Consider the following 16844-nt stretch of genomic DNA (forward strand, 5'->3'; position numbering starts at 1 on the left):
TGGCACATTCCAAGTGCTCAAGAAACTGTCACTATCTGTATAATCCAACACCTGCTGTGATCCGTTTCTCTGGAAAATCACACATCTCCTAAAATATTGGAACCACCCAGGCTGACTAATATGCTGTGTTCTTTTTCTTGACTGATTCTTCTCTGCCTGAGATTCAAGCCGGCCCTTGCCCTGACATTTCTCTGCTGTCTCTCTCTTTCTCTCTCTCTCTTTCCTTCTTTCCTTTTTTGTGGTCGGATTCTTCCTCACTCTATTCCATGACAGGTTGGATTTTAGAGCTGTCAACAACATATAAGATTTTGCCTGTGGTCACTTCAAACTATTACAGACCACCTGGTGTTCCTGCTGGGTCTATATGCTGTTCCTCTACCCTTAGGGATACCGTTGGTTAGGAAGCTTTCAGAGGCAGACCATTCTGGGTTCTTAAAGATCTGCCCCTGGAGGAGATGTGATCGTGAGTTAGAGGCCCAAGGCTGTAGCTCTGGCTCTCACAGTGTCATCAACCTTGGGCACCCTCCTCTGTGCCTGGCATGCTAAGAGCCAGCCAGCCTTTAACAAAATCTACAGGGAAGAGAGATCCAAGATGGTGGACTAGCTAAACACTGTGCCTGTGTCCTTCCATAAACACATTAAAATTACAACTAAACTGTATAATAACCAACCTGGAGAACCATCTAAAGTCTAGCTAAACAGAAGCCCTATGACTGAAAACATAAAGAAGAAGCTATGCCGAAACTGGTAGGAGGGGCTGAGTGGAATGGGCCCCAACCACCGTGTGGCAGCTGGGAATCAGGAGGGCTATCTTGGCCATAGAGGATTCCCCCCTCCTTGGAAGAGCAAAGATCCTCAGCCCCCCACATGAGGCTCCCCAGTCCAGAGTACCAGTGACAGGAAGAGGAGCCCCCACAACATCTGGCAGTGAAAAACAGTGGGGATTCCAACAATCCCGGTGGGATGAAAGGTTTCAGGAAACCCAGACATCCTCTTAAACACCCTGAGCACAGACTCAGTCACTCGCAGGCACTCACCTTGGACTCTGGCAGAGGGACAGTGACTCAGGAGGCATTGGAGACATAAAAGGGTGCAGACTGAGGTATGTGGCTTCAGGGGAGGACTGGAGAACAGTCGCCATTTTCATTGTGTGAGCTTTCCTCCCAAGCAGCTGGCACACAGTCGCCACATTTCCTATGTTGAGTCCATCCCTATAGGTCAAATCTGAATCTGATTGGTCTGGTGAGCAACACAGCTCTGCCCTGCTGACTCACGGGGACCCCACCCCACCCAACTCCCCCAATACCAGAGCCACTTTCTCTGTGAGCAGCCAACACTCTTTCTTGGAAAACAATCAGAGTCTGGCAGGCCCTCCACGGTCAGCAGCTGGCCTCTGTGTGCTCTGGGACTGTTGCTGAGTAGCTCCAGGCTCAGCACTGTCATCAACCAGAATTCACATTAACCTGGTGACCACAACTCTTCTCACTCTAGTGAGTCCCTGAGACCCTGCAATTTGCATACCACTCAAGGCTTTCTCAGTGGTTGAACCTCAACAGAGCCAGCATGTGGCAGCAAGCCTGGGGTGTCCTGGCTTTTTGTAGAGCTATCCCAAGCCCAGTAGTGGTGACAGCTGACTTCAGTTCACGGCAATGACTCTCCCACATGCCTCCAAGTTTAGCACAGGCAACTAACAACTGCAGAGAGCTTTGTAGCTCCTACCAGGTAGTCCCCATATAGTCACAGGCAGTGGCTGACCTGGACCAGCACCAGAGACCCTCCCAAGGCGGCCCAGAACCAACATACTTGAAGGTTGGCTTCAGACCACAGCAGAACATTGTCTAATTTGCCGCACAAGCTATATACACAAAGGATGATTTCAACAGGCACTAGAGCCCACTGGGGCAGATCTCAGTCAGTGGGGTAAGGCCGCCACACAGCATCCCATAAGCTGGCCAAACCCCACGACAAGTCAGTCTAAGGGTCAATCCCACCCACTGATGTGCCAAAAGCAATCAAGACTCAACTACAACAGAAGGGCACACACAACCCACACAGGGAACACTCCTGGAGCACCTAGAGCAGGTGACCAGGGAGATTGTGCCACTGGGCCGCTCAGGACACCTACTACATAAGGCTACCTGGGAGCCTGGGAGACATAGAAGATGTACCTACTATGTAGAAACAAACACAGAGAGGCAGTCAAAATGAGGACACAAAGAAATTTGTCCCAAATGAAAGAACAGGAGAAAAATCCAGAAAAAGAACTAAATGAAATGGAAGTAAGCAACCTACCAGATACAGAATTCAAAACAATGGTTATGAGGATGCTTAAGGAACTTAGTGAGAACTTCAACAAAGAGATAGCAAGTATAAACAGGACATAGAAACAATGAAAAATAACCAGTCAGAAGTGAAGAATACAGTAACTGAAATGAAGAATGCACTAGAAGGAATCAACAGCAGAGTAGCTAAAGCAAAGGATCAAATCAAAAATTTGGACAACAAGGTAGCAGAAAATACCCAATCAGAACAGCAAAAAGAAAAAGAGAATCAAAAAAATAAAATAAAATAAAGAGAGAGAAGGACTTAAGAGACCTCTGGGACAACATCAAGCATAAAAACATTCACATCATAGGGGTACCAGAAGGAGAAGAGAAAGAGCAAAAGATTGAGAATCTATTTGAAGAAACAATGACTGAAAACATTCCTAACGTGGCAAAGGAAATAGACATAAAAGTCCAGGAAGCTCAAAGAGTCCCAAACAGGCCCGCAGCTAGACACATTATAATTAAAATGGCAAAGGTTGAAGACAAAGAGAGAATCTTAAAAGCAGCTACAGAAAGGCAACTAGTCACTTATAAGGGAGCTCCCATAAGACTGTCAGCTGATTTCTCAACAGACACTTTACAGGTCAGAAGGGATTGGCACAAAATATTCAACGTGATGAAAAACAAGGACCTACAACCAAGACTACTCTACCCAGCAACGTTATCATATAGAATTGAAGGACAGGTAGAGCTTCCCAAACAACAAAAAGCTAAAGGAAGGAGTCAATCTCAAACAAACCAGTATTACAAGGACTGTTAGAGGGACTTCTTTAAGATGGAAAATAATCAAAATTATGAATAATAAAATGGTAATAGCTACATATCTATCAACAATTACTTCCAGTGTAAGTGGATTAAATGCTCCAATCAAAAGATATAGGGTGCCTGAATGGCTAAGAAAACAAAACCCTTACATATGCTGCCAACAAAAGACTCACTTCAGATTGAAAGACACACAGACGAAAAGTAAAGGGATGGAAAAAGAGAGTTCATGAAAATAGAAACAAAAATTAAAAATCTGGGTAGCAATGCTTACACTAAACAAAATAGGCTTTAAAACAAAGGCTATAAGAAGAGACAATGAAGGACCCAGTTATTCCACTTTAGAGTATTCATCCGAACAAACCCAAATGCTACTTCAAGGGGACCTGTGCATCCATATGTTCATTGCAGCATTGTTTACAATGGCCAAGATGTGGAGGCAACCTGGGTGTCCATCAATGGATGAATGGATAAAAAAGAGGTGGTACATATATACACTGGAATATTGTTCTGCCATGGAAGGGAATGGGTTCTTGTCATCTGCAGTGGCATGGATGGACCTGAAGGGAATTGTGCTGAGTGGACCAAGTCAGACAGAGAAAGACAGATACAATGTGATTTTGCTTATGTATGGAGTCTAAGTACAAAATTAACAAACAAAACAGAAATAAACTCAGAGATACAGAGAACATTTAGAGAATTGCCAGATGGGAGGAGGACTGGAGTGAATAAAAGGGAAGGGATTAAGAAGTACAAATTAGTTGTTACAAAGTAGTCATGTAGGGTACAGCATAAGGGATATAGTCAATAATATTCTAATAACTATGTGTGGTATCAGATGGGTACTAGATTTTTTGGGGTAATAGATGGGAGGGGATTGGGCGACAGGGTGAAAAAGGTGAAGGCATTAAAAAGTACAAATTGGTAGTTACAAAATAGTCATTGGGATGTAAAGTAAAGCATAGGTAATATAGTCAATAATACAGTAATAACTACGCATAGTGCCAGGTAGGTACTAGGCTAGTCAGGGGGATCACTTCTTAAATTATATAAATGTCTAACCGCTATGCTATAACACCAGAAATTAATATAAAATAATACTGAATGTCAAAAAAAAAAAAAAGACTGGTCGGTGAGATCTATAATAAACATAAAACACTTCTTTTACAGATTTTGTTACCAATTTAAAGCAAAATATCAGAAATGGAATTCGTACCTTGTTTCCCCAAAAATAAGACCAGGTCTTATATTAATTTTTGCTCCAAAAGACGCATTAGGGCATATTTTCAGGGGATGTCTTATTTTTTCATGTACAACAATCTACATTTATTCAAATACAGTCATGTCATCGTCTTCTGGAACATCGTCATAAGGTACTAAATGCATCCGTTTGGCTAACGATCTTAACTGGGGCTTATTTTCGGGCTAGGTCTTATTATCAGCGAAACACAGTAAATGGTAAATTCAATATATGAAATATATTGAATTCATATATATATATATATATATATATATATATATATATATATATATATATATATGAAACAATGTGAAAAGTAATCTCAAGTTCTAATCCACAGAGAATCAACGGGATTCCAGGTCTGGGTCCAAAAATATGTAAGAGGAACTGGATCATCTCAATTAACAAAAAAGCAAGGCAACTACTGAGGTCAATCAAAAGGACTTAAGAATCAACTACAGGAGCTTTTACTAACCATATTAACTTAAGCATAGTGGTACTCAACAAACAATCAAATCAACCAATAAAAAACTCAGTGATTAGGTTTTGAGGTTACCAGGCAACCAAAATATTTTGAAAACTTGAAAGGAAATAATTCAAGCATCTATCCTACTTTTCCTCTACAGGAATTGTAATTAAGTGTAGAAGATAGTAGATCAATGCCTTGTGATAAATGTGTGTGGGGAGAGGAGGTGGGGTGGGGGGACGATGGTTGATGAGAGTAAGTTTTACTTTCGAGAAGATTTTCAGCTGGTAGATAAAGTATGATAAACCTAGAATACCACCTCTTTGTAAACCCTAATGAAATAATGGATCTCAATAATGATCAATAAATCATGATTAGAGGAAGCCAGTCATGAAAAGAATGTTCTGAAGCAAATATAGAAAATTGAATACTGATTAGATATTTGATATATAAAGAAATTAATGCTATTTTTTTAGATGGGATAATAGTAATGGTGATTTGTCAAAACAAAATGTCCTTAACCTTTAACAATGCATACTCAAACATTTACAAGTGAAACAATATGATGCAGAGGTTTGTTTTTAAATAATTTGAGATAGTAGAAAGAGATTAGGCAAGTGAATGAAACAAGATTAACCATTTTGGTGATAATTACTGAGGGTGGGTAATGTGTACTGAGGGGTTTATTATACAGTTCTTTCTATTTTATAAAATGTATGTTTGAAGTTTCCTGTAATAAAGATAACAAAATAAAAAAGCAAAATCTAGAGGGAAGAGGGCCCAGCCGCTCAGTCCTAGCAAGAAACATTAGGTCTGCTGCCCCTCAGCTCTCAAACAACCTCACTTTTAGATTCTCCTCAGAAAGATCTGCATGCTGCTGGGAAAGGGCAGAGGTTTCTGCCCAAGGCTTTCAGAGCCCATTCCACGGTTCTCTCCTTGCTTCCTTGGACCCCATCTTCCCCCTCCTCACCCACAGCTTGTGACTGCCTATTTCCTCTCTCTACTCCTCTTAAAATATGCATAGCCACAGTTTGGTTTTCTTAAAAGCTGCCAACTTGCCAAACAGATAAGTCAAACTATGTTTCTGTGCTAATGCACAAGAATGGGGAAAAGGCCCAAGAAGAATATATTTGCAATACACGTGAAAAGGTGTTGTTGTCTTTTGTGTATAAAGAGTTCAAATAAATCAATTAGGAAAATATTAACCACCCCTCTGAATGAGGAAAGAGCATGAACAAAATATTTACCTAAAAGAACATGCAGTTTATAAATAAGCATGTGACAGTGTATTCAGCCTCACTAGTAACCAAGAAAATGCAAACTCGAATAAATACAAGTGTTTGTCATCAACAGAATTATTACTGAATTAAAATCTAATTCTTAATTCTGGCAAGCGGCTCCGAGATGAGCACTGGTACATCTCATCACTGATTGGAGAGAATATAAATTGTTGCAGCCACAACCTGTGAATGCACTCAAGCCTTAAACACACTCCTAACCTTTGATCTAGTAATTCCATTGTTGGAAGATGAGCTAAGAAAAAAATATGAAATGCAGATATGTATGTTCACATGGCTTATCACAGCACTATTTAACTAGCAAAGAGAAGGAAACAACTTAGTAATTAAAACAAATTAAAGAGCTTTTATACTTTCATATGGGAAAATGGTTGTGAAATGAAGTTTAGTAGCAAAACCTCAACACTTAAAATCATACATTTGGTTAAATCTCAGTAGTATAAAGCAAATGTCCAAAATGCACAAAACAGACTAGAAATAAACATACCTTAATTTACTAGAAATCATAAGCAGTTGTTAGGGTTTGGAGTTTTTCTTCTCTCCAGCCTAATTTTTTTACACAAAGAGCATCAATTACTTTGACGAAGGTCAAGACTTTTAATTAGAAATTTTAGAGGACCCAAGTGAAATGTACCCGCATCAACCTGCAAGAACTCACAGCCAGGAGACAGAAACTGCAACAGGGACTCCAAGCCTCCTCCCCAGAAGGGGGCAGCACTGAGTGTGTTAGTTTGGGGAGAGATAAAAGGGGGTAAGGGCACCCTCCCATGGGCAGCTCCTGCCCTATATAGTGCTGGAAAGGAGGAGGAAGTTCCCCTCCCAGACTCCATCACACCCACTCACACCTTGGAGGGCTCCGCAGCTTACATCTGCAGTGACCTACAGGCAACACACAGCCTTCCAGAGCACAGTCCCAATCCTGGCTGCACTGCCTTGGACAAGTTCTGTCACTGCTCCCAACCTCAGTTTCCTCACCTTTAAAATGGGCCTTTGACAATATCCTCTCTGAGAGTATTTATGGGAATTAAATGAGATAACAGTTTTATTATTACAAGATATACAAGGTCTGAAAATGAAGTTCGCGAACTCGCCATCATGTGCTTCATTGGCAGCACTGTACAAACAGCTCGGCAAGGTTTCCTAACCTTGGTCTATTAGTGTCTCACAGATGTGTTCACGTCGACGTGTGGCGGTGTCTTGCTGAGTGGCGTTCATTATTGTTGTTGCATGTTATTGTGTGCCGTCGCGAGAATGTCTGAGCTTAAATTAGAGCAACGAACAAACATTAAATTCCTTGTTAAATTTGGCAAGAGTGTAAGTGAAATCAGAGACATGCTAGTCCCAGTTGATGGGGATAATGCCATGAAGAAAACGGCAGCGTACAAATGGATTAAAAGTTTTTCTGAGGGGAGAGAACGAGTCACTGATGAAGAGATCAGAGCGGTCAGTAACAAGCAGAACTGACAAAAACACTGCAAAAATTCATCGAAATGCACGTGAAAATCATCGGCTGACTGTGAGAAGCATAGCAGACCAAGTAAACATCAATAGAGAAACAGGAAATCTTAACTGAAAATATTGGCATGAGAAAGGTGTGTGCAAAAATGGTCCTGAAGGAGCTAACGAATGAACAAATGCAAAGGAGAATCGAAGTTTGCCAAGACCTTTTGGAGAGGCAAGACGATGTTTTGGGCCATGTTTTCACTGTTGATGAAAAATGGGTGTACCAATACGACCCTGAAACAAAGCATCAAAGTGCACAATGGAAGTCAATCAATTCTCTATGACAAAAAACGTTCCATCAGTCCAAATCAAGAGTCAAAACAATGTTGTTAACCTTTTTTGATACCAGAGGGATTATTCATTATGAATTTGTACTCACTGGACAAACAGTTAACCAAGTTTACTATTTGGAAGTGCTGAAAAGGCTGAATGAAAAAGTTAGATGAAATGACCTGAACTTTTCTCCAACAATTCATGGCTCTTTCATCATGACAATACACTAGCTCATAGGACACTGTCTGTGAGGAAGTTTTTAGCCAATAAACAAGTAACTGTATTGGAACACCCTCCCTACTCACCTGATCTGGCCCCCGATGACTTCCTTCTTTACCTGAAGATAAAGGAAATATTGAAAGGAAGACATTTTGATGTCATTCAGGACATCAAGGGTAATACGATGACAGCTCTAATGGCCATTCCAGAGAAAGAGTTCCAAAATTGCTTTGAAGGGTGGACTAGGTGCTGGAGTTGGAGCATAGCTTCCCAAGGGGAGTACTTCCAAGGTGATTGTAGTGATACTCAGCGATGAATTATGTAGCACTTTTTCTAGGATGAGTTCACTAACTTAATTGGCAAACCTGGTTGTTGAATTCTTTCTACTCCATTAATAAATATCCAACATGTAAACACACTAATAGTACATTTCTGTGACTTAATAACAGAATCTAATTTTTCATGTAATTATTTTACCTTCTTAAAATAGCCCTCATTTCTTTAAAATTAGACATTTCTTCCATGGTTAATCTTCTAAACTACATCAAATGTTTCCCTGCTAGCTAAATGACTACTCATTATTAAACATTATTTACCTTCCTTTCAGAATGGCCTGGGGTTCTTACTGTAAACCAGGGGTGCCCCTGTGGAGGGAGAGGACCAATATTATGATATCATTAAGTCCAATGTTCTGGGTAAGACATTGTATTATCTCATTAATTATTAGCTATCTAATGTGTTACTAACAACAATCTAATTTTGCAGATTGCTCCAATTTCATAGATGAAAAAATGGAGCCTCAGAGAAGTTAAGTAAAATGCTGAAAGCTACCCAGCTGGAACACAGTGAAGACGCAAACCCAGACGGAACTCCAACACCTTGGCTCCTTGACTGCCCTGGTACTGTCACACCCTCCTCTCATGGCCAGAGCCCAAATGCTTTCGTGTATAATAAATGCTACTTTGCTCTTATATCTGACCTTTATAGTTTGTCAAGCTTTCTACCCTGGCTGTTTAGTTAGTTCGTTAATGTGTTTTTTGGCTTGCTCTCTATAAGGAATTCTTATTATGTTGTAGTGCTTTTAACCTGTCCTAGTCCGAGAAATTAAATAAGCGAATGTCTTATGATTATGTCTAAAGGCCAGTGGGCTATAATTGAGTCTCTGAGAAGTCCTCCTATAAGTGAGGTATGACGACCTGTGGACTTGTTCTTTGGTCACCTGGAGGGTCTTTCAGCTTCCTTCCAGCTCCCAACTGCATTGCAGATAACTGAAGTTGTTTAATTTATGAACTCTGACACAACCGATACAGACCTATATGTATTACAGGCCTATGTGTATTATGTATTTGTATATGTGTTTGTACTCGTAGACGTATTTGTAATACAGACCTATATGTATTACAAAACAAAACATTAAACTCTTAGAGTAACTATTACTGGCGTCTATTAAATGGCTTTCCTGCCCACTGTTTAAAATTTTAGAGATGTTGCCTCTGTAAAACTCTGGAATGTATTCTTGTCTCCATGTTATAGACAAGGAAATCAAGACTCAAAAGTGTCCACACCTAGCCAAAGACATTCTGCAAGTAGTTTACTTGAAGTCAACATGTACTGGCCAGTATGAAAGTTTTACTAAAGACTTCCAAGCAATGTGAGGTTCTTCATCATTGAACTAAAGAGAATTATGAAACTTTTTCCTGTGTCACACAGGCAGCCCTAATAAAGAATGATGCCTGGAATGGGTCCAGCCCCTGTGGAGCCAGCAGGGCGCCTGCATCACACACCTCCAGGGGGCAGCCTCTTACTCTATTCAGTGTGGATTCTACTACCATCTGTATACACTATGTGCAGACAGCTAGCACGGTGCCCTGGGACTGCAACAAAGCAGCCTTATTGGGAGAAAGGAAGGGGGTTGTGTGGTTCGGCAATGAACTGAGGACTGTCAGGTAAACCACAATGGAAAGCCCCACAGGGAGAATCAGTCATCAGATTTGGCAAGTAAGGGGTGTCTCCTGGGGCTGCGATTTAATACAAGGGTGAAATGGTCTCAGCTCCCTGCCTTTCTGGGGTGGGGGTTATAATGCTACATTTAACACAACATTCCTTGTGGGGGATGTGGGTAGACTCCATTTAAATAACCAGAGTGTCAAAATAAAAGTCCAGTGTTTAGTTGTCTAAGTAAAGTGAATTCTCCAGAAACTCCACTACGTCTGGAAGCCTCAGACAAAAGTGATCCAAATAAATCGCATGGCCTTTGTCCAGAAATCCTTTTTTCTAAGAATCTTTCCCAAACATTAGCCTGTGAATTTGGACAGCGCCCCTGAGGGGCCAGCAAGGGAGGAACTCTTCTCAGGCCACAAATGCCCTGGACTCTGAGAGGCCACACCACTTGAGTGGCAGAGCAGCCAGCCAAGACTCAAACGCAGGTCTGTCCCTACTTGGTGACCGTCCCAGACACTGCCTGTGCAGGCCTTCATGTCACATCTGGGAGTTTTTCAGTCTTATACACAGGGGAATTCTCAACCACAACCTCTGTATCTGGTAACTGCAGATGGATGCAGAAACATTAGTTAGAAAAATGTGATTCTTGCGCAGGAAAGTTGGAGCACGGAAGAGTTCAGATGTGGGCGGGTGTGTGTTTAAAAAAAAAAGGGTGGAACCCCCACCACCACCAGCCAAGTCTGCAGAAAAAAATACATGAAGTCTGCCTATCTGGGGCCGGAGCCCCTCCCCTAGGCCCGCGCGGAGGAGTGTGACCCAGGGGCCGTTTCCTCCCGCCGGTGAGGATCAGGAGCAGGCCCGTGTGACCCTCGCACAGATCCGCCGGCCCCTCGGCCCCTGCTGGGCCGCGCCCGGCACCGTTGGCGATGAGCAGCCCCGACGCAACGTCGCCAACCACCCACCGTGAGTACCAGGCGCGGGGAGGGATCCGCGGGGCCGGGTCCAACTCCAGGCCCCGACAGACAGGGATGCAGGGGCCGAGCCGCGGCCAAGGACACGGGGCTGTGGCCGTGTCCTGCCTCTGTGGATGAAGTGCCCGCGGGGCTCAGGCCATGATACTGGTGCTGTCCCAGGGCCCGCGGTGCCTCGGTTGGGCGGGGTTCCCTTCTGGCGGCGGGAGGCACCCTGCGCCCCCTCCGCTGACCCTGGTGCGCGGGGCTCCCCGCCCTGCGCCAGACCCTGGAGCGCAGTTTGTGCCTGGAGAGGCCTGAAGGCACCCCCGCCCTCGCGTCTGCTCGCTGTTTATTTGCGTGCTGGTCGAGAAGTATCTGTGGCAAGAACTTTCTCTTAGAATAAATAAAGGACCTACAACTCGGAGGAGAGGCAGAGCGTTAAGCAGCCCGGAAAGAACTTCACAAGCTGTTTCCAGGCCGCCTGGGCAGGGAGGACGGGGCGCATTCGGAGAAAACTCCGGGTCCACTCCACACTCCCTGTACTTGCTCTCACGTCCTGTCTGGTGTGGGACGGGAGACACCGATGGTGAAGGCAGCGCTCGCCTTCACCATTGGGGGTTTGTAATTCCTCAAGGCCTGTTTTCTTTCTTTTCGAAAGTTTTATTGCTGACAGGAAATCCCACACCCTGAGAGAGTCGTTGCAAGGATGTTCAGAAATATTGCTGCCCTCCTTCCACCACCCTTTTTCTGCCATTGGGCTTTGCAATGAAAACCTAAACTTTTACTTTAAAAAAGTAAGGAATATATATCCCTCTTTCCCCCAGCCTAGGCCAAGTCACTAGAAACCGGGAGAGAGGAGACAGGTTAAGTCTATAATGTAATCCTGTTAAGTAATTAATATGGTAATAATATGGGTATGGGAGACACCCACTGGTTTTAAAATCTAGGTGGTCGTGAGGCCTTGTGGGTGAGCATGGATGAGCACGGCGAGGTCTCTGTGTACCGTGTGCCTCTGTGTGCGCTGGGCTCAGCTGGGTCTGGGTATGCAGAGGCTGGCGTCACAGAGTGAGGACCTCCCTGCCTGCACTGAGCTCATGGGTGCCACTTACTAGCCAAGGACCTGAGGCGAGCCAGCCTCGCTTAGCTGCAGTTTCATCATCCACAAACTGGGAACAATAGGATATTCTCTCTGGTTGTGAAAATTCAGTGTGTATAAATGGTTCAGCACAGACGTGGACACATACTAAGTGCTAGATAAATGTCAGACATCTTTGTTCGTTTTCCATGAGATTGTGGATCTGTGAGCTCATGTGTGTTAATGTTTTTACATGTGTGTATCTGTGTGTGTGAGTCGACACACTAGTGAGCTCGTGTGTGGTGTGTGTATAGGGCCAGGGTTGAGGGGACAGAGCCGCTGCAGTCACTCTAATTCAGGCACTGAGGAGGGGCAGACCTGCAGCCATTCTCAGTCCAGAGAGGCTTGCTTGCCAGCCCCAGAGCCTGGCCACTGCCCCCTCCCCCAGCAGGATTCAAGTTTCAGACCTTGACCAATGACTACAAGCACCGCCCTTCCGGAACTAATGGGGATGCAGCCCTTATTTGCATACCATTCCAGATGACCCTTAGGACTTGATTTATGGCAGGATCTCTGCTGCGGGAGAACCATGGGGCCTGTTTGTGGCTGCTAACTCAGGCAGGATGTGTCAGTTTACATAGGTGTTCCTCAGAACCAGAGGGTAGAGAGGAGAGGACCTGGTTCTCCCTTGAGGCCAGGCCTGCCCTACCCTGCTGGGCTCAGCCGACTTCCATAAGCCCTAATGCCACAGTTTTTGCGAATGAGTCGTGCAGAAATCCATTGCCTTGCCCTTGGATAGAAGAGGTCAATGCTCAGTGAGGAGATGGCTAAGTTTGGGAGCTTTATATAGAATTTGCCACCTCTGACAGAGCAGATAGGATCGCATCAAGTGCCAGATGAAATTCCATCTCAGCCATTGCCCAGCCTCTTCAGATATCAGTGGAGTAGGGAATCATAGCATCTGGGCTTTCCAAGGTTGCCATGCTGCACAGTTATTTCTGGGCACTTGCAGTACGCCCTGGGAAAGAGGCCTGTGTATTGGCAGTGGGAGCACATCAGCCCATCTACCACGTGTAGGAAGAGGACCCTCACCAGCCTGGGCGGGGTGAGGAGAGGCTGGCAAATCAAGTCTGTTTGCCTCTTTGGGTGGCAGATGGCCTTCTGAAGCCCCAACCAAAACACCTTCTTAGAGACTGTGTCTAAGAAGTCACACAATGGGCCCAACAAGCACAGGCTAAAAACAAATTTTAACAATGAATGAAGAGTTAATAATCGGAAAGAGGAAGACACCTTCTGCCCATGTCAAGGGCAGTTACTTTATTGATGTATGAGAACCCTTCTAGAAATATTGTATGCATATACAATTACTTTTATTTTACAAAATGAAACTTATTCTATGTATTCTGCTTCATCTTGTTTTTTTCTTAAGAATATATCTTAAAGAGTATAACCTATCACTATATGTAGAGTAACTCCCCTTTCTCAGAGCTCCATACCTGAGATAAGACCTAACCAGAAGATAAGCCCAGGCATGATTTTTCAGGATGACATACCCTGAACATAAGCTCTAATGCATCTTTTGGAGCAAAAATTATTATGAGACCCGGTCTTATTTTCGGGACTTATTTTTGGTAGTATGGATTATGTGAATACGTGAATGAATTGGTTGTTTTCTTTAACCAATGCCTTCCTCGAATGGACATTTAGGTTGTATACAGTCTTTATTTGATTTTTTTCTAACCAGACACAGTGCTGCCTTGACAATCCTTGTACGTAGAGTTTTTACATGCATGTATTGTATACTTTTAGGATAAATCCCCCCTTTCCCCAGAATTTAACTTCTGGGACAGAGTGTGTGCATTTGAAATGTTAATAGATACTGAAAAATTGCCCACTAAAAGGTCACATGATTTCTAACACTCACCAACGAAAGTTGCCATTTTCCCACATCCTCACACTGTGCAGGGGTGAAGGGGTGTTGTTTTCATCTTGGCCACTCTGATGAGTAAAACACGTTGCAACTTTTGAGTGTGTCTCTGTTATTACAAATGAGGTTGTGCTGGTTTTCAGACCTCCAGAAGATAGTATTTCTATTTCTGGAAGAACCTCCTTCGGGCCTTTGCCGATTTCCGTCAGGTCCCTGCCCCCTATGAGGAAACATGCCCCAGAAATGAATGCCCATCCGTCCCTCATGACATGCTAGAGGCAGAGCCGGGACCAGAGTCCTGCACGTGTGGTGAAGTCAGCTCTGGGTCTGGTCCCGCCTCCGACACTTACAGGCCTTGGGGAGTACACAATGCCTCAGGGCCTCGGTTTTCTCATCTGTACGTGGGAGTAATAACAGCTAGTTCACAGGAATCACGTGATGAACAAGAGAATAAAGGTTTGGCACCATGCCCAGCAGTAGTGGTATCTGTGGCTGTTATTAACAGACTTTATCAGCCCAAACCTGGCCTGCAGGTGCTGGCAATCCCCTAGTCTCCCTTGCAGACAGCTGCTATTCTGTTTTTGATAATGTAACAACAGTGACAGCAGCAGCTCCTATGTGGCAAGCCTGTGGTGGGCCCTGAATGGGCCGTTGTTCATAGCCTGGTCTCACAAGCAGTTTCTTACCTGCTCTGCAGATGAACTGCTGGATGCTCAGGGGTGTGCCCTACCGGTAGTAAGTATGCCCAAGTAGTAAGGCCACAGCCAGGCTGCAGACTCCAGAGCCACAAAGGCCAAGCTGAGAGGGGCTTTAGGGTGCATGTGGGCCTGCTGTCCCTGTGTGCCAGGTGTCGCATTATGCGGCCCTCCCACCATGGGAGCTGTGCCTGGGAAATCACGGCTATAGCTTTGCACACAGAGGGACTGCGTGTGACACAGACCCTCAGAACCTGCCAGACAACCCCATGGCTTTTCAGCCAGGCCTGTGGTCCAGCCTTGGTCTGCCACTGCCTGCCATCACTCCCTTTTCTGTGGGCAGCCCAAACCCACGCTGGGCCAGCTGCACCCTGCCTTCCGCAGCCAGCCCCTCCTCACGTCCCACCACTGTCCAGCTTCACTTTCACGACCGCCTGCTTCACAACCCTGGACTCTCTGGATACTCCTCCCCCACTTACACACATGCACACACGTGCACTGTCTGTCTGGTTCATGCTTATCACTTTAGGCTTAGTTTATGCACTCCCACCTCCTTGCGCCCTCCCGACACTAGAAAACCACCCATTGGGGCCCTTGGAACACTTTCCAGCCCTGACAGATTCCTGGATCTGGCCCCTTCTCAGAATTCTGACCTCTCAAGGGGCTCCATGACCACCACCACCCCCATCCCCCCAGACCCCCCGCTTGGGGGCTGGCACAGAGAGATGCTCAGGGAGTAACTCAGAAATAAAGGGATGGCTGCACCGATGACCCCAAGTCCGATGCTCCCAGACCTGTATCCATTCCAAATGCCAAAAGTGCCATTAAAAATCATGTGCTCAATAGCTCTTCATCCAGAACTTGGCATATATAGATAGATAGATAGATAGATAGATAGATAGATAGATAGATAGATAGATAGATAGATATGGATGTCAGTAAATAATAAATTGAAATACACAGAAAGTTCAAACCAAAACAGATTCTAGGAACACAACTGATGGGCCCTGGCAGTCAGCACCTAGCTCTCCTTCCCACTCAACGTTGAGTCCTGTTTCATATTCTCCCTCCCTCCCCTTCTCTCCCTGCCTCCCTCACCACCCCCATCTTTGCCTAGGGTTTTCTTCAGATCCTTATGTAATCTGAACTTCGAAGGGACTGCTGGCTCCTGCCCTTAGTTATTATAAATTATAACTGTAATGCATTCTTCCAGAACAAATGTTAGTGTGCAAATCTTAACCTGGCAGATACTGACAAGAGCCTGTTTCCTCTTGTGCCCAGGGAGCTGCGTCCAGCCCAGCACAGGTGGCAGGTTCAGCAGGGGCCCTACAGGACTCCCCCTCACCCACCCTTGCAGCAACAGAGAGCCTGTGTGGTTATCACTACCTCACTGATGAGCGACTGGGTTTGGGTGGACAGGCCTGCCCTACATGGTGGACAGAGGGTGAGCAGGTCTTGCTGCCCCCTGCCCGGCTCTGAAGCCCTGCCCTTCCTCTGGCCGGACGTCTTCCTCACCTCTCATTAATGACTCTTGAAGATGGACAAATTGCGGGAGGCTCAATGTGGACAACTCTGAGAGGTGAAACTCCAGAGGATCCAGTCATGGGTTTGAGGGGGCTCCTCAGTATTGTGAGATTTACCTCTTGGAGCTCGACCATGTTCCCACAATACATATCAGAGAGACCAGCTTTCAGCAGGAGCTGGGGAAAGGAACCATTTGCACTTACACCAGAGCAGCTGTTCCTAACAAGTGCTGCACTCCGGGAAACTAGTTAGCCAGAGCCTAAGCTGCTGGGGTATGGTATTATCAGAGCCTAACAGACCTGGGGAAAAGAGAAACACCCAACTCCAGTTCCCTCTAGCCATCTGACCTACCTAAGGGGAGAGACAAAAACTGAGAAGCACCTGTGAAGCGCACAGTCCAGAGGCACGTGCTCACTAAAGACAGAGAGAGAACTAGCTGATCACGGGGCTGTCGAGTGCGTCCCCTGCCCCACCCTCCACCACATCACAGCAGCGCCTTTCACCCAAGGCATCATCTCTGGCTGTCAGAAAACTTTCAAGGCATACCTAAGGCAAACAGCACGCTGTGAAGAGACAGAACAAGCCTCAGCACCAGACATGGCAGGGATGTTGGGATTATGGGACAGAATTTAAAACAAGTA

The 16844-nt window shown here is 44.9% G+C and overlaps 1 protein-coding gene and 1 long non-coding RNA gene across 3 annotated transcripts in view; one reads left to right on the forward strand and one right to left on the reverse strand.

The window, feature by feature from the left end:
* The window catches only part of LOC141572118 (uncharacterized), a 110454-nt gene that overhangs the window by 33192 nt on the left and 60418 nt on the right, over positions 1 to 16844 (reverse strand). The window lies entirely within an intron of this gene.
* Positions 10494 to 16844, forward strand: part of GYPC (glycophorin C (Gerbich blood group)) — a 44649-nt gene continuing 38298 nt past the window's right edge. The window contains exon 1 of one of the 2 annotated variants that reach the window (XM_074334953.1): positions 10494 to 10992. Coding sequence is in view for 1 of the 2 variants with exons in the window: in XM_019749094.2 (XP_019604653.2) it covers positions 10956 to 10992 (37 nt within the window). In the remaining variant the exon portion in view is untranslated. The remainder of the gene's footprint in view (positions 10993 to 16844) is intronic. The other variant, XM_019749094.2, reaches the window with a different exon arrangement.

The sequence above is a fragment of the Rhinolophus sinicus genome, linkage group LG01, assembly GCF_036562045.2.
Source record: "Rhinolophus sinicus isolate RSC01 linkage group LG01, ASM3656204v1, whole genome shotgun sequence".
In the NCBI taxonomy this organism is placed as follows: Eukaryota; Metazoa; Chordata; class Mammalia; order Chiroptera; family Rhinolophidae; genus Rhinolophus; species Rhinolophus sinicus.